Source organism: Cyprinus carpio, chromosome B12 (genome assembly GCF_018340385.1).
Source record: "Cyprinus carpio isolate SPL01 chromosome B12, ASM1834038v1, whole genome shotgun sequence".
Lineage (NCBI taxonomy): Eukaryota > Metazoa > Chordata > Actinopteri > Cypriniformes > Cyprinidae > Cyprinus > Cyprinus carpio.
In genome coordinates, this window is record NC_056608.1 from 16,553,927 (window position 1) to 16,577,297 (window position 23,371).

The 23,371-nt window shown below is 36.2% G+C and overlaps 1 protein-coding gene across 1 annotated transcript in view; it reads right to left on the minus strand.

Moving 5' to 3' along the window:
• atrnl1b (attractin-like 1b) overlaps window positions 1–23,371 on the minus strand; it is an 89,715-nt gene that overhangs the window by 4,847 nt on the left and 61,497 nt on the right. Inside the window, exons 27-28 of the mRNA XM_042735665.1 lie at window positions 15,859–15,966; window positions 3,776–3,890 (exon numbers count right to left, since the gene is read on the minus strand). Coding sequence (XP_042591599.1) covers window positions 3,776–3,890; window positions 15,859–15,966 — 223 coding nt within the window. The remainder of the gene's footprint in view (window positions 1–3,775; window positions 3,891–15,858; window positions 15,967–23,371) is intronic.

A 23,371-nucleotide genomic window follows, 5' to 3' on the forward strand; every position in this document is an offset into this window, starting at 1 on the left:
TAGATCTTTTTTATTCAGGCTATAGGCAGGAGACATACAGACTGGGGTAAGCCATAGTGGTGTAAGAGGATATGACCTACAGTCACAGACAAACTAACATCAGACCACCAGGGGAACGCTGGAGAACATCTCTGACTTCCTGCATGAAATTGATTCCCACATGGGGAATGAACCAGACTGGAACTTAATAAGTGAGCAGCGGGCATGTTAATTCGGTGTAAAACATTAACTGAGAAGCTGCCTGTACCATGTCAGAGTTTTAAATTCCAGTCAAATTTTATGCTAGGGATAAACTTACCAATCCCACATGGAGGTAAATCACAAAAGAACATGCAGTAACAACTGGAATATATATTTATTTGTTTAACTATATTGGTATTGGCAGTGGTCGAATCTCTATGTGCATAAAGAAGATCTGTAAAGTTGCAAAGACTAAAGTCTCAAATTCATAGAGATATTCTTTATAAAAGTTAAGAGTCAACCACACCCCCCTAAAACGGCTCAATCGAACACGACCCCACGTCTACGTCACTATGTGGGAAGATTTGCATAAAGCTGCCCAAATGTTCACACGAAGAAAGGTGGCGCAACTTTTATTCTCTTTGTTGCGGCCTCTGCCATGTTGTGGAGTCGCTGTGTGGTTCATTGTGAAAGCGAAACTACTTTGTTTGTTCTTCCAAAAGAGGACACAACTAGAAATCAGTGGTCAAGTTGTATTTCAACATTGTTCCAGAACAAATATTCAGATGTGTGCTGCGCATTTTATGGAGGATGAGGACTGTTTCCTGAACCAGTAGCCTGCAATTCGTCTATGGCACAACGGCTGTTTCTTAAAAGTTGGGCAGTTCAAACTTTGCAAGGACAGTCTGGTGCTTCTGACTCACAGCCTGTAAGTAAATTTTTTATATTTAAATAATTTGACAATGATGATTCAAACGTGAGTTTGAGCAGTAGAGTAGGCTTGTTGGTTGTTTCTCAGATCACAAATGCAGACATGGTTTTATGTTTACACAGCGCAATACGCAACGCAACGTGTAAAAAAAATAGTAAAATTAAGTCATTATAATCAGTTATTATGTCCCCACTGGATGCAACAAATGCCTCTTTTGTAATGTGTTTTATTGGTTTTGTCTCATCTAGTGATGTTCAGATCACAAATGAATCTTTCTATTTAACCCGATCTTCTTAGTGAACCAGTTGAACCAGTTCACCAAATCGAACTGAATCGTTTGAAATGGCTCGCATCTCCATTACGCACTAATCCACAAATTACTTAAGTTATTCGGTTTATAAATGTGCCTTACACTCCCTCTGATGCGAAATTCAGTTACACCTCACAGTACATTGACTGAACTGCTAAAAGAGAACCGATGATGGGATGTGTACGAGCAGAGCAGCTGGACTGAGTCTCGTGCTGCTGGCCTGGGAGACGGCATAGTATGTTAAAGGGCATAACATTTCCGTCACACGCTTGAGGCATTCGGCCAATCACAACGCACTGGCAACACAATAGCTGGCCAATCAGAGCACACCTCACTTTTTCAGAACGATAAGCTTAGTAAAAATCAATGCGTTTCACAAAGGCAGGGCATAGAGGAGAAACAATAATGTACATTCTATGGAAAATAATGTGTTTTTTGAACCTTAAACCGCATAAACATATTGCATTACACCAAATACACAAAATAATGTTCTTTTTAGCAACATCATATGACCCCTTTAAAGAAAAATTAGCCTCGTTAAATGAACTATTATTTACAAGCTTTTTTTCCCTTCTGAGGCCTGAAATATTTATATTGATAATTAAACAATATTTTGCGCTACAACCTTGGCTGGATTAGGCCTATCATGGATAAATAATAATGACAATAAAACCGCTCAACGGTGGTTACAGCAGCGGCAATCCACCTGTCACTCAAGTGGCCATGCCCTTAATTATGCAGAACTTTAAGGCTTAATATAATTTAAACGGATGAGTTATAAAAAAATTCTTCCCCCTCACAATTGTCATGAAGGGTAAAATTAGCTATATAGACCAAAACCACTTTTGTACCAGGCTGTAAACATTTTTTTCTGCTGTAAAGTTGGACATTTTAACATGGTGAGTCTATGGGACTGACCAATTTTTGGAGCCAGCCTCTAGTGTCCAGTCGATGAATTGCAGTTTTAGTCACTTCCGTATTGGTTCACGAGAGAGAGCGGTTGCTGCTTGGTTTCAATAAATGATTTATTGAATCATTCAAATCAAACGATTCGTTCAAAATGGCTGATTAGAAACGAAACGCATACATGGGTAATTTTTCTTTAACTGCTTGAATTATAAGTATATTTTAACTGTATTCTAATAGGCTTCATCATGCAGTGAATGATTTTGGCCAATCACTGTTATTCGTGAATTATCTTAAGTAGAAGATTTTAACATTTCATTTGCATGATAAGTTTTACATAATACACATTATTAATCCAAAGGGGATGGTAAGGGGGGATGGTGGTTTTACTGAGGGGATGCTTTTTGTCATTTTTTTCAACCGGAGGGATGTCATCCCCCTGCATCCCCCCTCAATTCGTGCCCTGGGTATTGGCCATGATTTGTTATTTATTTGTGCATTATCATTTCTTTGATTTTTACATTTACATTACCTTTGGTGTAACGCTTAAAATTTAATCTACAAAAACGCTACTAATTTAATAATTCATTTAATATGAATAAAACTTATTTTTGTAACACTCTCTTAAAAGTAAATTTTTCAAAAACACAGATAATCTAGCAATTAATTAATTTAATAATGTTAAGCCACTGTTAATCTTTTTCAAGATTACAAATTTTTTAATTAATATCCATTTTTCATACTGTAGTTTATTTTATTGTTTCTTGTGTGTGTGTTTTTTTTGTTGAATTTGTTTGATGTATTATTTTTTAGTTATTAAAAGGATTTTGAATGTTTAGAGTAAAGAATTTTGACATTTGTCATGGCGTCAAAATCGGTGTTCACCAGATATTTATTACTGGTATATCCAAGAATTTCAGAACAATGAGCCACTTAGGTTATTTTAACTGACAAAACCACTTCTGCCGACAAAAACAGATTATTATATTATTAGGTTATTATGTATTTGTGTCTGCATAATGCTTTTACCTTAATTTTCCTATAATCTGTGAGCAAAAAATGTGGTGCACTATGGCACAATTATGGTATCAGATGCTAAAGTGTTTACATTTATGCATTTGGCAGATGCTTTTATTCAAAAAGACTGATATTGCATTCAAGCAATGCATTCCCTAAAAATCAAACCTGTTACCTTGGTGTTGCCAGCACCATGCTCTACAGTTTGAGCTTCAGACAGGGTCAAAGTGGCCACAGCTGAGTGGAGCAGCTGTGGCCTAATGGTTAGAGATTTGGACTTGTAACCCCCGAAGGTTACAGGTTTGAGTCTCGGTGCTGGCAGGAGTTGTGTGAGGGAGTGAATGAACAGTGCTCTCTTCCACCCTCAATACCCATGGCTGAAGTGCCTTTGAGCAAGGCACTGGACCCCCAGTTGCTTCCCGTGCGCTGGATATATAGCTGCCCACTGCTCTGGGTGTGTGTTCACGGTGTGTTCACTTCTCACTGCTGTGTGTGTGCACTTGGATGGATTAAATGCAGAGCACCAACTCCAATTATAGGTTACCATACTTGGCAAATGTCACAACTTTCACTATCACTTCACTTCAAAACAAGGTACTGTACATGTAAAGTGGGGACACATTTTAGGACACCTTTTCAAAATTACTGACCTGTCTGGCCGGGTGGAGGAACACCAGATGCCCCTCTTGGGAGACACATTAGCACTGTGAGCACCGCTGCTTTACCCCCTGAACAGGGTTCTACGGCTACTGGCTTGGGCGGTCCCTGTGGAGAGATCAGAGAAGAGGAAATGTGTCATCTATAACAAGCCTCCTCCTGAACACATCACCATCAGTCACAAATGTCACAGTACTCAGTGTGAGCTGACATTGTAGGATGTCTCTTGCACGTCGACAGAAAAGGAAAATTTGTGATAATCTCAGTAACAAATCATCTCCCTGAAACTCAAAGACTCAATGCAAGCCACTTTTCAAAGTTCACATCATGCACGCATAGGCTGAGAAAATCTGACATTTGAGGTTGTTGACTACCAACTCGGGTCGTGTTGTAGCACCAGCTCTCAGTCCTATAAATGCTGCCCTGGATAGAAGTATGCATGAGCGGGTCTCTGATGCAACATTGTGGAATGAGGAGGAAGGAAGCCACAGGCAATTGTGATCTTAAAATGTCATCTTTTATCTCACATTACAGATCATTCAGAGCTGGTTCACTGGCATACATATGAATGCTTTTCTGAAAGGATTTGGCAATTGTTTTATGTGTTTTAATCACAAAGGGAGTCATAAATGTCCCTGCCAATGAATAAAAGTATTGTCTTTTAAGATTCCCTCAGCTCATTAATACACTCTTGTTTCTGGCCCTCCACACACACACACTGACTCAGCTATAGAGTGGCTTTATTCACCATTTAATGAGAGTGCCTCTTCAAGAGCTCTTCCAAGAGCGCGCTGCAAGATCACAGACTTTGGCAGCCAATGGCTCTCCACAAAATGAAGCTTTAATATCTTACCTCAGTTGCCAAAATACGTAAAAAAAAATGAAAGACACAAAAAATGGAACAGACGCCAACTATTATTTTCTGCCAGGAATGGTCTTTATCGAGCCTATAATATGAATTAAGCGCCAGCCGTCAAACCAACAAAGTTACTCTAAGGTACATTTCTCTAAAGCAGGAATGTTTAATACAAATCTGGCCCTTTCCCACCTCAATATAATTATGGCAATTATTGAAGCACACAGCAGACATTTAAATGAGCTCTCTGTGGCTTTGGACTGATATGCAGATCATTAAAATGTGTCCTATTCCATCATATCACACAACCAAACAGACCAACTCTGCCTATATCCATTTTCAGCTTAAATTAAAAATACTATATATAGTTGTACTCTAAATACTCTGCATAGAAAAGCTGCTGCCATATAAATTAAAAATAATATAAATTTAAAATGTATTGATTATTCCTCTTGCTAAAGGCATATACATAATACACTGCCATTCAAAAGTTTGGGATAAGTAAGATTTTTTATGTTTTTTAATGAAGTCTCTTATGCTCATCAAGGCTTGTTTGATCAAAAATACAGAAAAAAATATTTAGTAATATTGTGAAATATTATTGCAATTTCTAATACTGGTTTCTGATTTTAATATACAGTACTTTAATATAGACATTGCACTGAATTTTCATCAGCCATTACTCCGGTCTATACTGTCACAAGTATTTCCTATCACTTTTTATCCATTTAACATATCCTTGCTGACTAAAAGTATTAATTTCTTTAAAAAGAATATACAGTAGAAAGAAAAATTTTGAATAGTAGTGTAGATTCTAACACAATTTCAATTTTGAATAAAGTGTTCTTTTTAACTTTTTATTTATCAAAGAATCCTGAAAAAAGTATCACAGTAGGGCTGTGCGATTAATCGAAATCGTAATAAAATCACGATTTGAGCGTGCGCGATTTCTAAATCGCTTTATAGCACGATTTTCCGTGGTCCCGACCTCCCGCAGTATGCTATCCGATCCAATCAGAATGCAGCGCACCTGAGTGGAGAGCGAGAACAGAACAGACTGGGCATTTGCTTAACTCCAGGTTCACACTGTGATGCGTATTTTTTCCGAGCCCATGTTAATGGATCAGAGCTTCACACTGCACGTGGTAAAATATGTGAACAGAAAAGGTTAGAAATTGAAAGGTGCGAAAAGAATGAATATCTAGACCATTGAAAAATGGAGGGTTTTGCCACTGTCTCTAATTGGTCGTGTTAATGCTATAAAAATGGTGGCCCTTCCAAGATTTTTATATTTGTTTCAGAATTTACCAATCTATCTTACAAAATCTTTCTTTAGAAACCTAGATTCTATAATTTTCTCTTTTATTTGGGGCTATAAGGCACATCGCATCTCTAAGGTTCATTTAGAAAAATCAAAAGAGCTGGGTGGATTGGCAATGCCAGTTTTTCAACATTATTTTTGGGCAGCAAATGTTAGGGCTTTGATGTATTGGAATCATGGCTCGCCTTGTTCTGATCAGAATGCGGCACATACTCCTAGCTGGATTCTTATGGAATCTCATTCTGTAAACAAAAGCTCTCTTCCTGCTTTATTACTAGCCAACTTAAATGTCCCTTTAAAGAACATCACTAAAAATTTTGTTGTGCATAGCTCTTTAAGGATATTGAAACAAGTTAAGAAATTTCTTGGTGTCACGCTGCCCTCTCTTCATTCTCCCATTTGTGAGAATCATATTTTTACACCGGCTTTGAGTGATAGAACCTTTCAAGTGTGGAATAATAAGGGTCTTTCCACATTTAACGACTTGTACACAGATGGTCACTTTTCCTCCTTTGATAATCTTCTGAGTAAATATCATCTTACTCATTCTAATTTTTTTCGTTACTTGCAGATTCGGCATTATGTTCAGCAGACTTATTCTGATTATAGGATTCAGCAGGAAGAGCATTGTTTCTATAATCTAGTGCGGCAAGCCCCAGACTCTCGGCATATGGTTTTTTTACAATTTGTCTCCCTGTTCTCTACACAGGTCATAACATCTTCTGACTATCTTAGGGTAGCCTGGGAAAAGGAGGCTGGTATCAGCTTATCTGATAACATCTGGTCTGAAATCTTGAAGAGAATACATAGCTGTTCCATCAATGCAAGACTTCAATTAATTCAGTTCAAAATTGTACATAGACTGCATTATTCTAAAACCAGACTCCACAAGATTTACCCAGCTGTGTCTCCTATGTGTGATCGATGTCAAGTTTGCAGAGGGAACTTTATCTCATGCTTTTTGTTTCTTGCCTGAAACTCCAGAGATATTGGGAAGATATTTTCTCTTGGTATTCAGTGGCATATGATCATACTCTTCCTCCTGAAATGGAATTGGCCATTTTTGGCTACTCTGACACAGTTTTCTCTTTGCCTTATCATTTGCAGTTGGCATTAATGTTGGGCATGGTTGTAGCCAAGAGAATTATATTAAAGGATTTGGAAAGCCACTGCTCCCCCATGTTTTCAGAAATGGCTTGCGGAGATGGTCTCTGTTTTAAACCTTGAAAAAATTTGTCTGAACGAGTCAAAGTCTCTTAATTTTTCCAAGATCTGGGGTCCCTTCCTCCAACATTTACATAATAGTAGAACTTAAAGATTATTATACTATTTATAGTAATTATCTGTTATGGCTATGATTTTTGTGGTGATTTTTGTCCCTGCCCCTGCATGATTTATATTCATTTTACGTATGTTCTTTAGGTATTTGTGTCATTTCTAAACTCGTCTGGCTTGTTGTTGTTTTTTTGTTGTTGTTTTTTTTTTTTTTTTTTGGGGGGGGGGGGTTTGCTTGTTTGCTGTTATAAAACTAATAAAAACAATATGGCAAAAAGAATGAATATCTAGCGCATGAGCATAGAGAGAGCTGTGAGTGAGTGAGAGGAGACATGTTTTAAGTGCGCGCACTCTTTCTGGACGAGAGCAGCGTGTATCTGAGCATGCGCGTCTGGTTTTGTGACAAAGCAAAGGAAATGTGAGTGCAAGTGGAGAGATTCGCACTCGTGCATTATTTTTATGTGCTTTCGCGTTACAATAACACGCTCTCGCTGCTGCTTCTGAACCGCATACACATACTGTATACGCACTGTAAACGGAGCACGTGTGAACCTTGGGCAATAAATATATTTCAGCACTTGAGGCACCGCTACAATGAGCTCTATGAACAACGCATGAAAAAAAAAAAGCCCTGGACACGGGTTTTATTTTATTTTATTTTATTTTTTTTACCATGTGTCTCGACATTTTGTTTGACATCTTTACTTAGTGATAATTTTGACTTATGTCTGTTCTAGAGGCATGTTACAACTTTTTAATAAAGCTTTCATTGGTTTTCTTTTGGAAATATGTTTCAACTTTATACTGAATGCATTTTTGACTGTAAAGCATGTCTGTGTGTGTCAAAATCGTGATTAAAATCGAAATCGCAAAATTTTCAAAAAATCGTGATAGGTTTTTTTTGTCCATATCGCACAGCCCTATATCACAGGTCCAAAAAAATTAACTGTTTACAACATTAATTATAAATCAGCATATAAGAATGATTTTTGAAGGATCATGTGACACTGAAGACTGGAGTTATGATGCAGAAAATTCAGCTTTGCTACACAGGAATAAATTACATATTTTTTCTGTATTTTTTAAATATATCCAGCCTTGATGAAAGCAAAAAAACCTTACTGAAACTTTTTTATAGATTGATAGATAGATAGATGATAGACAGATAGACAGACAGACAGACAGACACAGATAGACAGATAGATATCAAAGGAGGTAACAAATGCATCAATATACACTGTACAAGCCAAAGACTATCCAAATGCATAACCTTTCTGGCAAGATTTTTTTTTCTCGCCTATATAATCACAGCAAATGTCTTCAGTTCTAAAATGAAAGAATGCCCAAGCCCATCACTTTCTCTCATTTCGTGAGAGAACTCATGGAATGTGATGTAACAGGAATGGAGGGGCTTGTGAAAGGTCAAATTAAGCTTGCGCTGACAGTGATGTCCATCAAGCCCGGCAGACAGAGGCTGTTATCAGAGCAATATCTGTCTCTTGGAGAGGAAAAGAGGCCACTTGTGCTGCACTTAAAAAGTTCAAAGCCATTGTTTCTGAGTGACAGGGGGTGGCTTCCCTTCTAGCTCTCTCATTCCTCCGTGTGCAGAATATCATTGTTTTTCCTTTTGATTCTCTCTCTCTCCCTCACAGCGCATGCTATTTCTTTATCAAAATCAGTCTGTAGAGATATATCCTTCTCTTGCTACTTATATCTTAAGGACAAGGTTTAGTTTACATCACGGAATAAAATGTAACCATACGGATGTATGTCAATACAAATGTTTGCTGTACTAGCCAGAATATAGGGGTTTAGCATCCCATTTATCATAAATGATAGACAAAACAAACGGCAGCATCCTCAAGACTCTTCACTCTGCTCCTTATACACAAATGCATCCTCTTGCTTTTGAATGATACAGCAAGCCTCATTATTTCTATAGTGAAACACACCAATTAAGTGATTCATGCTAAATATCAAACTTAATTACATATCTCCATTTTCAACCCTACACATACGCATCCATTTTTGGCCAGTGCTATTGTCTGAGCTTGGTAGTTATCCATAATGTAAAGATCCATTTTAATTTCACACCCAAACATGCATTACAATAGACTCAAAGGCGTGACCACTTCCTTACACTTTTAAGTACTTTTAACTTCAGCGACAGAGAAAAAACATGTTCAAAGGTTTGTAACATTTGTTCTGTGAGAGTACTGCTGTACATGTCTTTTAATGGTTCAATAATGTATATATAAAAAATTCTCACAAGAAAAAAAATAAATATTGCAAAATAAAATTATTTTATTATAAAATAGAATATTGTAATATATGTGGTGTTTTTTTTTACATTTTTTTTTTCTTTTTTATAAAAAAGGGGGGGGTATTATTTTTATAGTTTCTATAAAACATCCATCATATAATACCAAAATGACCCTAACAGGTTCTCATTAGTCTGTTGTGTGTTTGTGGGGACCATGTATTCAATGTATAAACCATATAAACCACCTAACAAGATCTTCATTCCTACCAACAACTCCAAAACGATCAGACAAATCCATTTTCATGCACTTACTCTCATCCCTTATGGTTTCTGATTCAGTGATATTCTTCTCATTCACATTAGCCTTGCACCATACAGATTACAGTAATCCAATTGCAGGCCATTTTGAAAGCATTGCTATGATGCAGTTAATGAATAACAATATTGTTTAAAGTCCTACTAGCAAGCTAAACTGAGGTTTGTTTGAAAAATGAGATTACAGTGGATCACACTACAGCACACATGCTGCAAAAATGCACTGGAGAAGGTAAATTAAGAGGTTTTCATAAATTCGTTACTTGCACCGTTTGCACTAAAGACAAAAATACTAGCTCAAATCGTGGCGTTTTGAGAATACTATAGACTATGTGTGTGCAAGACCATGGTATTATAAATATATATAAAAAAAATCCCAAAAGTTTGAGGTCAATAAGATTAACGTATTCAACAAGAACACATTAAATTGATCAAAAGTGACAGTAAAGGCATTTATAATACTGATTTATAATGCTGATTATTAAAATAGTTGAAAGATAATTTATCATGGTTTTCTAATTTATTTTAAAGAAAAAAAAGTTTTTATTGATAATATGAAATGTTTATTGAGCACTAATTATGAGTATTATTTTTTTTTCTGAAGGATCATGTGACACTGAAGACTGGAGTAATGATCCTGAAAATTCAGCACTGCATCACAGAAACAAAAATAGAAAACAGTTATTTAATATTTCACAACATTAGTGTTTTTAATGCATTTTATGAATTTGTGCCATATGAGGAAATCAAAACAAAACAAAACTTACCATGGCCAAACTTTTGAACAGTAGTTTATACTCTGGGAAAGTTGTCAGACTAACTCATAAATAGTTATAGTGTGTTTCGCACAGGCAAGCATCACATTTTCTTCAGAAAAAGCAAACATTTTTCAGCTTTTGCCAAAGATCATGCACATCAACAGCCCCGCTCATGAATAAACCTCAAACCTAAAAAGTAAACTCTAAAACTTAATTTTACAAAAACACACACCTTTGAACATGAAAAAGAGGGACAAATCCAGAGAAGTGAACATTCATGAAAGACAAGACGTTTTGTCCCGGGAGAAAACAAGAAGGCTATAAAAAGACATGAACTAGCCAGAAAACAGATGTCTCTCGTACAGCCCTGCTAATTTACAACTAATTGAGGTCCAACTCCATCCCACTCTCCTGCATTGACTAACCTGATGAAAACAGCTCAGCGCCACTGAGCCACATTCTAATTAGACACTGAGACAAACAGGCTGATGAGAGACACTTTATGGGCCATGTCGTCGTCTCGCCAACGTGTCTGACACTTTCTGTTTAACGGATTTATACGGAAAATATTTCATTCACTGGCTTTCCACCTTGTAGCTCTCTATGTGGCCAGCTGGTGATTATCTAGTATTTTTATGACCACATTCTTTCCCTTATTTCATTATTTTGGTGTCTTTATTCCGCCCAAGTCTAATTTCCTCTGTTCTGTTCACCTCTTAACACATTTAAAAATATGTATCACAATATCTGCTGCTGAAGATGCAGCCGATAAGCTGCTGCTGCTGCGAGTATTAAGCAGCATAGAATGAAAATGGAGATGCAAACAAAGGCATAAAGCAACAGGACAGTCCTCTTCATCTATATGTTTCTCCAGCTTTTAACGGCCTGTGGAGCATCTTATTTGCATGGCTAATAGCAGCATTCGCAGTGACAGGGAGCATACAGCGCTGGTCTGTAGATAAGAGCTCACTATTGAGCACTCTCAAACACAAGAACAGCTACGTACACAGTATAATTTAAACGGACCTCTCTTTGTTGCCTGGTGACAGCCTCCATCCATCATACTCTGAAACTGTTAACGGGCCCATATGTTGTGCGCTGGCCATGGTGGCAGAGCAGCATCTGTGTCATCTGCACCATTTTAAATGGGCCGGCCTCACATTGGTTTCATAATGCACTTCTGCTGACCTCAAAGCACAACAATTTTTTCTTCAGTCCAGTCAAGCCCAACACAAACCAGACCAGTCCAGCCTAACGCACAGGCAGAGTGGCCTAAATATGACCTGTGGCAGATGCAAATGGACTATGTAGAGATTACAGAAGCAGCATTTCCTGTCATTATATTGCAAAAATCATGTCTATGTTATGTCTAGGAGTTACATTACACAATTGTACTGCAAAAAATTTGGTACAGGTCTTTTGATACGGCACGCATGTGTACAAAGTGAATGCAGTGTTATTTTATCTCCTTCATGTACATAACTTATGTGTGTGTGGAATGTATTTAGAAACTCTGTTTGTTAAGGTATAACAAGATAAAGGATATATAGAAAAATCCAATGCTTCAAACACATTTAAAAATGAACAGAGAGGAAAACGGCACAATCCAAGTTGTCCTAAAAATAAGAAAAACTTAAGCAGTTCAAACTAATACATAAGCATACAGTTTAAAGCAGCTTGCCCTCCTGGCAGATACATGTGCTATTTAATGCATTAGAGACATGTTTTCCACAGCACATAACTTATATTTATGGTTGTGTCCTTATCTTTATATGTTGGAGATGGATGTATTTTTATTTTTGTTTTGAAGGATAGTCTTGTCATTATGTGTTGTTATAGAATAATAATTTAATGAAAAGTGATTTTTTTTTGAATTTTTGAAATTCAGCCTATTTTTGGAATTTCCTGAATAAAAATTTAATGAATAGGTTTTCCTAGATCGCATCACACACACACACACACACACACACACACACACACATATACACAGACATATATATATATACACACACACACACATACAAGGTAGTGAGTAAACAGTAAAATGGATTTTTGGATAGACATGCAGTACTGAGTTGTGGCACTGAATCTAGTCGTGTAGCTTCAAATCCATGTCATGTCCTAATTAGTGTTTCTTTCGTCAATGAAAATTATCACTAAATATCGTTGTCAACGGACCTTTATCATGCGACGAAAACGAGACGAGACGCAACATAAATGCTGGTCATGGGACGATGACTATAATTAAATGTATAATGCAAGATTGTTGACGAATAAAAACGAGACTAAATGTGGTTTATACTTGTCGCGTTTGCCGTTGTACTATTCTTTGAAACGACAGGGGAGCGACGAGGAGTAATTGTCCTCTAAAACCGTCGGGAATCACCGGTGAGAAGTCATTTGCCAGTACAAGTCTTGTGATGAATGAGTTGATGAATGAATCATTTCTTTATGTACAAAACTTTAAACAATCTTAAACTATTGGCTGTATTACGCATCAAACACAAGACAACTTTAAGCAAATAGTGTATAATTAATATCTAAATGAATTCTAATTCTATTTTATACAATAAAAATAAAACGTACTTCAAATAAGAAGCCTTGGACAAACTAGTGTTTTCCGTCAAAAAGCACCTGATGGAGTTTGAACTTCACATTAAACTGCTTCTGTTTCACACAAACGCTGACACAGACGTGCATGTTCGGCTAGAATCGCCCTGAAATCGTGCATGTTCGGATGCGGAGCTATGCGGAAAGTTACAAAAAATGTTGTGCACTCCGCCACGCGAATAGTTCGCACACACTCAAAGCGAACTTCCAGTAACACCGCGATGACGTCATACTTTCTGCGCTCACCCAAGCGAAATTGCGGACGCGTCGAGTATAAATCAGCCTTGACACAGAGAAAGGGACCGATGGCCGTCCAGCTGGGGTTCGTCTTTGGTAGAGAAATTAGCAGACTATTTTTTTTTTTTTTTTTTTTTATTTTTTTTTTGTTTTTATTTTATTTAAATTTATGTGTGTATGTTTGGTTGGTTAAATAAATGTTGTAAATTCAAATCAGAGAGTCTTCCGTGTCTGAAATGGATGTATTCTTGAGTCTATAAGGTAACAATAGTGTAATAAGATAACCTTGTTTGAAATGGGTTTGGCTAAAAGAAAATTTTGGTTTTGTCTATACTTCTAGGTACTTGTACTATATTGCATGGGTTAAATAGAATTGCATTACTAAAAAGAGACTAAAATACAATTTTCATTGACTAAAACTAGACTAAATGTCATCAGTTTTCGTCAACTAAAACTAGACTTGTGTAGTTATGGTATGTTGGTTTCTTTATTTATTAAAAAATTAGGGTTTACAGTGTAGACTAAAAAGATTATGATAGTGTTTAAAAATGATGAAAGATAAAGCAATAGTCCTAATCCCATTCCCCCTTTTCTACTAATACATTTCTGTCATACATGTCTTTTACTATTAATAACACTGCAATGCGCCTATTAACTTCACAGCTACTGCACAGTAACGGCTCAAACGATCCTTGGTTAAATCTGCTATTAACATCTGTCTTGGGTGAGCTAATCTGCGATAACTACAGACAGAAGCTGAGCTACAGGCACATATTACTATTCTGAAATGTCTGGATTGTCCTCTTTTTTTATTAGCAGGTTATGCTAAACAAATCAACAGCACCAGATGCTGTCTCATTAACCTTTATAGAACAGAACTGCTCTCATTTCCCTCCTTTCACCTTCAGCTGCTGCCAGATCCCAGCATAGTGGGGCCAACATCTGGATCTGCCTCAACAGACTCCAAGAAGTGTCAATGTTGATCACCAAGCACATGATGAAGGCTGGGGAAGAGCAACATGAGGGGCCACATATGCTATAAGACTTAACTTAAATATATGCTTACGGATTTCATACCAAGATGTCTCCAAATGCTAAAAATTATAAACAGAATCACAGTAGAGAAGCATGTAGAAGAAAAGCTCAGAAAGCCACTGCGAACAAAATAGCAGAGAATTTAGATCCACTACTGAGCATTTGTTTTTGGGTTTGATTGTGTTTCATTAAAATAGTCCCTGGCTGATTTTGAATACAAACTTGAAATGCTATTGCAATCAAAGCTTTGAGGGAATAAGCTCTAACATGAAATAGAAAGATGGCGGCTCATAATGGGCCTCCTGAGGTGAGCCTGTGCATTAGTGGCAACTGCTTGGAAGATTTGTGCTGGTCGAAATTAAACCTCTGAGGCTGAGAAGTGAACAGCAGGAATCTGGTCTCAAAAGGTGTCTCTGTTTCCGCTACAAAGGTGACAGAACTTAAAAAGTGATGAGACACAACAGTATCTCAGAAAAGGAACGACATGTTCTGATACTACATTCAGTAAAATAAGGAGATTTTGACCTAACAGACTCTCACCGTACAGTGTGCAAAATAAGAAAAACAAGATATGCAGGTAGTTTACCATCTGAAGCCAAAATGTTGATTATCAAAACAACTTCTGTTAGCAAACTTCAATTCTTAATAGCTGGCTTGTGGACGCAGTTTTACAGAACTTAAGTGGCTCTTCTCACAAGGCTGATGTCCCCATAAATGAGAGCCATGCGCTCGTAAGAGTGAAGCTAAAGTTTGTTTAAAATGATCCATGTTGAACAGCGTTCAGCTGGAGGATTGACGAGTATGTTGTTTTCTGCTCTCTTCATTTGTGGCGTGTCCTCCAATAGCCCATAATGCTCACTGAGCACCACTCCACTCTTCACTAATGGATTCTGGAGAGGCACATCAAGTGCTGCTGGACGTGTGTTTTGAACGTCTCTGCTGAGCGGCAGGTACATCTGCTTTCACAGGTCTGCGTGCGAGTCTGTTGTGTAACAGCCATGAATCGCGATGCACTTAAATTAGAGCTGTCAAACTGCAAACAGTTTCTGCCTGGTATTGCTCATTATTTAGACTGGAAACCTCATTAAGCTGGTACTGAAGGTTAGGTACATTATATATATATACACACACACAGTGATGAAAACATTCCTAGATTATATCTAAGACAACTTTTTTTTATTTTACTTGAACTTTTATTACTTGCTTTAATGTTAAATTAAATAGTAGCTGATTAGAAAAACTGTGGTTTCAAATAAGGGAAGAAAATTCATTTCAGAGCCATATATATATATACACACACACATTCGTTCCACACAGATATTTGATACTGTATATTGGCAAACAATTCAATGAGGAATGGTATCCTAGTAAACCTAACTGGTTCAGAGTTTAAAGGTCAAACTAACCTCGATTCCGCCCTGAAGCAGTTCTATCTGAGTGCCACCCAAATCCAGTGTCACCGCGACCGAGGCAAAAGGGCGACTGGCCATCTGCTGCCTTTCCCTCATCAGTTGCTGTAGCAAAAAGAGATGAAAGAAAGAAGGGGAAAAGTGTGATACATCAGTAAGTATCCATACATAAACTTTACACTTTCAAACAACTCTAAGATGTCAGTTTTCTTTGTCAAAATCTCAGATTTCAGATTAAAAGTGGTGACTGACAGTTTAAGTGACATGACTCACAGAAAGTTCAGTGACTGATATTTACTGAAAACAGAAAAACCAGAAAGCACACTGATACACACACACAAACGCACTGTGAGGCCGTATGCAGGGATGTTGAGATAAAGAGGAAGGAAAAAGATTACGAAAAGAGAAGAGGAGAACGTGTAAAAAAAATAATAGACAGAGACAGAAAGTGAGAGAGAGAGGCCATTGACAGCACTCTGGCTGTTTTCCAGCACAGACAGAAACAGGTGGTTGAATAATTCATTTGTTCCATATAAAAAAGTTTGGAGGACCAGGCTAATCAAATGTCTGCAAAGATTGGAAGGAAATTTCTCTTGCCACAACATGCATGACAAGCAATTATTTTGCCATTGATTGCATGAGCATCAGTATTCCAGTGGTGGAGTTTAATTAATGATGCATTCCCTGTAATTTCTCCATTTGACTGACTGGCTGGCTGCCCTAAAAGCAGAATTCACAACCTTCATAGAAAATCCCATCCATAACCGATGGCACACTGCTTACTTTGCCTCTATGATAGACACAGTTTATCTATCACGTGCACATGGTGCACAATTTTCCTTGCTTGTGCATACAAAAGGAGATAACACGGACCAGGTCAGAAGTACTTCTGAAGGTCACATCAATATATTTATCAATACCAACTTCTCATCTGTAATCAGACTGCGTAGATGTCAGTGAATGAAAGAGAGTGAGCATTTGCAGGTGCGACATGGGTACAAAAGATCAATACAGTGCAATACAGAGCGTTCAATCATACAGAACTATGCCAGTTAGAGAATTCCACGAGGAACAATTAAAATACCTTTCCAGTGAAACATTCAATAAGCATCTTAATAAGACCTCAAAGCACTGCTTAAATGTCTCATTTCATTTCATTACCAACAATACCATCAAACAATAATGAACAACACTTCATCCGGTATGTAGAAAACGAAAGCTTCTGCCCTGGAGACAAACTTTGAAAGACGTTGTACTTAAAAGAACACTCCAAATCAGGTTCTCTCACTTCAGAGAGATGGAGAAGTCGCAGGTGATGCCTTGATCATCTCTGGATAATCAAGAGTTAAAACATGGAGTGGTCCTAACCGACAGTCGATCAATATCTAAATGCAGGCTGATTTGGGTACCAAGGACGAGGCTGATTGCTATTGGATTTGTGATGGAGAGAAGTGTGCTGAGTTAAACTCTAATTGTGTCCCATAACGAAAGACAACTGCTGAGGTACTGTCTCCGTCACTGGTTTCACAGCAATTCTGTACCATTTTCACATCCTGACAAACACACTGATGTCCCCACATGCACATATGCATGTATGGAGATTTCATACAAGCAAACTAAACAGCAAACACTTCACTTCATTGGTCTGCACAAATTAGGTTCTTTCAGGAAATTCAGGGTTCTGCAGATGAGAAACATTTAATAGGACAGAAATATAAATTTATAATAAAAGAAAGAAATTGAATAGCCACTAGTGACAGATGAAAAAATAAGAAATTAATACTTTTATTTAGCAAGGATGCAATTTATTTATTTATTAAATTAAGTATTAAAAATAAATGCTGTTCTTTTCTGACATTTCTATTCAAAGAATCCCAGAAAAAAAAAAAGTACAATACAACTGAAAATAATAAGAATCATTTCTTGATCAGCAAATCAACATATTGGAATGATTTCCGAAGGATGTTCTGAAGGATCAAAATTCAGCTTTGGGGATCAGAGGAATAAATTACATTTTAAAACATTAAAATAGAAAAATCTTATTTTAAATTGTAAAATAGCTTTTCACAATATTACTGTTTTCACTGTAGTTTTGAACAAATAAATGCAGCCTTGGAGAGCTTTAGAGATGTTTTTAAAAAACATACAAAAATCATTTACAGACTTTTTGATATGTAGTGCAACTACTTCTATATGGAATTACAAGCAGTGTTTCCAGCACTGATATACAATAAACAACACAACTGATTCCCCTGAAACACAAACAAATGACTGTCAAGAGCTGGTTCAAACGGAAAAATAAGTAATAGAAGTAAAATAAAATGTATAAAATATGAGTTTACATTATAGTTTTGGGAAATGTACAAAAGACAATTCCATGATTTTTTTTTTATAAAAAAGAAAAAAGAAAAGAAATCCTTAATTGGAAACAAAACTTTTTTTTCCAAACCAGCAGGAACATGGTAAATGGTTATCTCAAAGAGAGAGAGAGAAAACAACTTAATAATAATAATAAAAAAAACGGTGGTAAATATCAGTACTTCTCTTTGTATATAATTCACTAAAAAAGAACACATAAAATGGCAACACTAGTGCATGCCTTTAAGTGCCTTGATTATAGCACTCAAAAGTGACTGATGGTTAAAAGGAGGCAAACTAAGAAGCTTTGCACTCAATGAACTGAAGTGAACATTCAATTCTTATGAACACACAGTGTACTAATTCTTCTGCAGGCTTTCCACATGCTAACTAATCTTCTAACAATGGCAACATGTATCATTACAGAGTTACACAGATCACTGAATGCTTTCAAGATCTAATACTTCTAAAGGATTTTTACGGGCTGTTTATTTTTCTAATAATCTCTATTGAATGATACTGTAATTTGGCAATTACATCACGTCATTATAGACAAGCTTTCCTGTAGCACTGTGGAACTGTGGAAACATGGCGCTAGCAATGACAAGGTCATGGGTTCGATTCCCAGGGCAGAGCATAAACTGATACCTTAAATACAATGCAAGTTGATTTGGATTACAATGTAAATGTAATAATTAAATGTCAACAGTCTCTCAGAAAAGCATTCAGATTAATAAGTTCTCGAAAAGGTTTTAAACAGACGATAATTGGGCTAATAACATCATGTCACCAAACACATACATTAGTGTTTTATTATGAATCTCTGAAAGTCAGTTCAACCTCAGAAATCACAGAATGAACTTCATCCTGTGTCCATGACAAACATAAAATACAAGAAGGTGGCGACGTCCTTGACGGCACACATATCGGGCCGACAGTGCTGTCTCTGTGGGGGTGTCTATTCGGCGCTGACACAAAGAGGTCTCTTCAATGACTTCCGCTCAAATGGGCCCTGATGGCACCACCGTAATTAATCACACATTATCTTTTCTATTAATCACCACTTGAGGACTGTTATGCCTGATCCCACCGCGACCACATTTATAATGAAATTATCAAAGCTGAGCACACTGCTCACGTCAAGTCTTCTCTTGACAATACGATCTGATCATCTCTGCAAAACGTGAGTGACACCAACCCATGTAACTAAATGTGCATGAGGATGAAAGGAAAGATACTGGAGAGTTAAGATAGTTGAGAAAATAAGTGAACTGTCTTTGACTAAACAAACATATTCAGTTAAACAACTGCTTCTTCCAACTTCTAGAAGAGAAATGTAAAAAAAAAAAAAGTTCATTATAAATGAGGTGATGCCATTTTGTAGTGGTGTGCAATTTATGTGTAAACTATTTAACTCCATTTATAGTTCACTCTTAAAATGCTTATAATTTATGCTGTACATCCAAAATAAGATAACCTGTGCTATATAATCTAATGCAAAGAGGACTGATAAGTAAAAAGAAAAATTTGCAGCTTTCTTTATTTCTGCAATCTCTATATTGCACTTGTGCTTTCACTTTTATGATAACTCATTCATAAGTCATTAAAAAACATTAAACAGAACAAGCTAAGTGCCAAGAAAATGCAGAATGTTTATCTTTCTTGGATTAACTTAATGAGGTAACAATTTATAACTCATTGTAAACAAAGCAAAAATATTAAAATGAATAATAATACAAATAAAATGCTTGTCCTTGTGCATTTATTCTTTATTATGTGTTTTTTTATTTCTTTTATTGTGAATTACGATGACCTATTGTATTAAACATTACAGGCCAACAAGAAAAAAAAAATGTACTATGGAAGCACTGGTAACAGTACACAGTAAGGACTCAATTGTTAACATTAGTTAACATGAAATAACAATGACCAATATTTCTACATTTTATCAGTCTTAATGGTAATTTCAATGTTTACTTGTACATTTTTAAATCAAAAGTTACATCTGTTTATAATAGTAAATGCACTTAACTAACATGGACTAACATTAGTTAATTACATTAGTTAACATGAAATAACAATGAACAATACTTCTACGTTAAGGAATATTTCACCCAAAAATGAAAATTTTGTCATCATTTACTCTCACGTTATTCCAAACCTGTATACGTTTCTTTCTTATGTTGAACAAAAAAGAATATATTTTGAAGATTTTTGATGAACCAAACAGTTGTTGGTCCCCACTGACTTCCAGAGTAGGGAAAGAAATACTATAGATTTTGGTTTTGATTACCAGCATTCTTCAAAATACCCTTTTTTATGTTCAACATAAGAAAAAGACTCATACAGGTTTGGAGCGACATGAGCGTGAGTAAATGATGACAACATTTTCATTTTTGGATAAACTATTGCTTTAATCATGTTAATTTCAACATTTATGATACATCCTTTAAATCAAAAGTTAAATCTGTTAATAATAGTTAATGAACATTGTCATTTTATGAACTGAACTAACACGAATGAACAATTGTATTTTAATTTCCATTAAATACATCAACAAAGATATAAAATATATTGCCCAATCTTAGTTCTAATGCATTAACTAAAGTTAACAAATAAGAGCAAATTGTGAAGTATTACAGAATTATGTGAGTTTAGTACAAAATAAAGAAAAGTTGTATCTAAATTTCTTTGATTTAAGTCAGAAAAGTGCAGGAAAAAAAGGCAGGAATACAAGCTGTTAATTCTGCCTGTTGAGCTGGTTGATATCATCGTGGAGCTGCACTCTCATCAAATGCAGATGACATTTGTACCAGAAACGGCCCGTTTCTGGGGGTGAACTTCACATATTTACGAGTCCATTAATTATATCTTCATTTAAATACTGATATGAAGCTATTTGCTTTCCTTCATCCCCTTCGACTAGCATGTTTGGGCATGTATGTGTGAGTGAGAAAGCGAGCAAACGCAAGAAGAGGAACTAAGAAAATAAAATGACAAAGCATGACAGGGAGAGAGCAAAAGTGAGATGGCGTGAGAGAGCATGGCGGGAATGGAGAGAGCTGTGGCATGCTCTCATTTGTGCTAATAGATCTTCTCTCGGAAAACAGCCTGGCTTTGTTGACAGCCAAAAAGCACCATCTGCAATTTATCCATCTCTCTCCATCACCTGCTATTACTCATCAGGCCCACTGCCTTTACAACATCAGTGGCATCTCCATAACAATTATCCAAGACAAAGCCAGTCCATCACTGAGAAATACATAGATGCATCCATGTCCCACACCCTCATGGATGCAGCTACCCTTTCCAACTAGGGTACATGTGCAGTGCTGTTGTGTGACAAAAACTGGATTTTAATCGAGACCTATAATACTTTAGAATGGCATTGCCATAAACCAAGCTCAACATGGAAAGCGTGCACACACAACTTGTAGGGTCTTAGGCTAGAGTTAAGGTCAAACTTATTTTATTATTCTTTGAAATGCTCTTAAAACCTTGCCCCAGGGAAGTGCTGTGAAAATCTCACTGATGTGAAATTGAGATTGATTGTTCATTGATTTTACTGTAGGCTTCATGTAAAACCCTGCCGAAATCCCTGCTTTCTAGCATTGGGACTTTCCTGTTAGACATTAAACAAGGGCTTAAAACTCTCAAAGCCGTTTTGGCCAAAAGTACTCAAATCTAATGGAATGATTTTCCATCCTGGAAATGAAAAACCAATACAGCCCTGATGAAACACTTCAGAAATACCACCATTCACAGTTAAGGCTAAGGTTGTTAATAAAAAGCTAGCTAGTTAAATGAATTTATATTAATTTCCTTCAATATAATTATAATAAATATATATAAATGCAATAAAAATACATTTAATCATGCATTACTAAATAAATAATCCATGAATAATTATAAAATTATGTTACGACATGATTGTCTAGATGATTTCCTTTTTTTAAAAAAAGAATAACTGATGAAAAGATGTTTTTATTTTATAATACAATTCCATAAATCTTAAATGTTCCATACACTGATCTAGACAAGGTAATGAGGAGCCTATGTGGATTTAAGTCTTATAATTATAAATGAACTATTGAAGAACTATTGAGGAACAAGAAAAGACTTTCAATAGTAGCAAAGTCCCAAATCAGTTAGAAGAAAATTCATTGCCAAATTCAAAATACTTTGAATGCTTAACTGATCAAAAATAACTCTTATATCCTAGATAAACATAAAATGCAATTAAGTAATTATTTAAACTATTAATTGCAATTACGTACTCACTCCACTTTGCACATGTGTGGACGTTTTAAACCCAGGAACAGGCTAGCATGAGGGGGAAATTCATTCTGACTAGCAAAGACTTGTCAGTGCCAACACGACGTAAAATTGTAACAAATTATTCACTTTAGAAATGATGTAAATGAAGCAACTCACAAACAAGCAAATTAATTACAGCTGATCATAACTGGAAATGAGGTCTTGAACCAAGCAGAGAAATTTGCCCTGACAAATGACACAGAAAGAAAAGTTTTCTCACTGGGAACAAAAATACCTATTAAAAATGACTTGTCAAAGCACATTGCAAGATATAAATGCACCCACTGATCTTACAGAAATAGAAAAAACTTAAATCTTCAAAAACTTCATAGCTTGTAATTTTTCCCTTAAAGATTTGCTCATGTTTAAGAGTACAATGAAGGTAATCCACTCAGAATCACTTCTGCATTGACCCAACTGATGCAGTTCTTTCTGAGAAACATCAATGACCTGATTAGCTCTTTAAAACATAGATTATGAAATTGGCTTCATTGGTTATTCCACGAAGACCTTTGCCTGTTCAAAGGACATGTCACTCTCACAGGCTTGAAATTGAATTTGACATTGCTCTGTTAGTGTTACAAAGTATGTAGATCAGGGGCATTCAATTACTGTATAGTCAGCTGGTGACTGGTTGCACATACCGCATTTTCTTTGTTACAATGTTGCTAATTAATTAATTACATTAATTAATTCATTCATTCTTAACCCACCACATTTTTGTCAGCACCAACTTGTTCATTCTTAACCCTGAATTTTATCTATTCCGATTCCAATTCTGCTTATCGAATACCGATTCTTATCGATTCCTAGTTTAGATTCCAATAAAATAAAA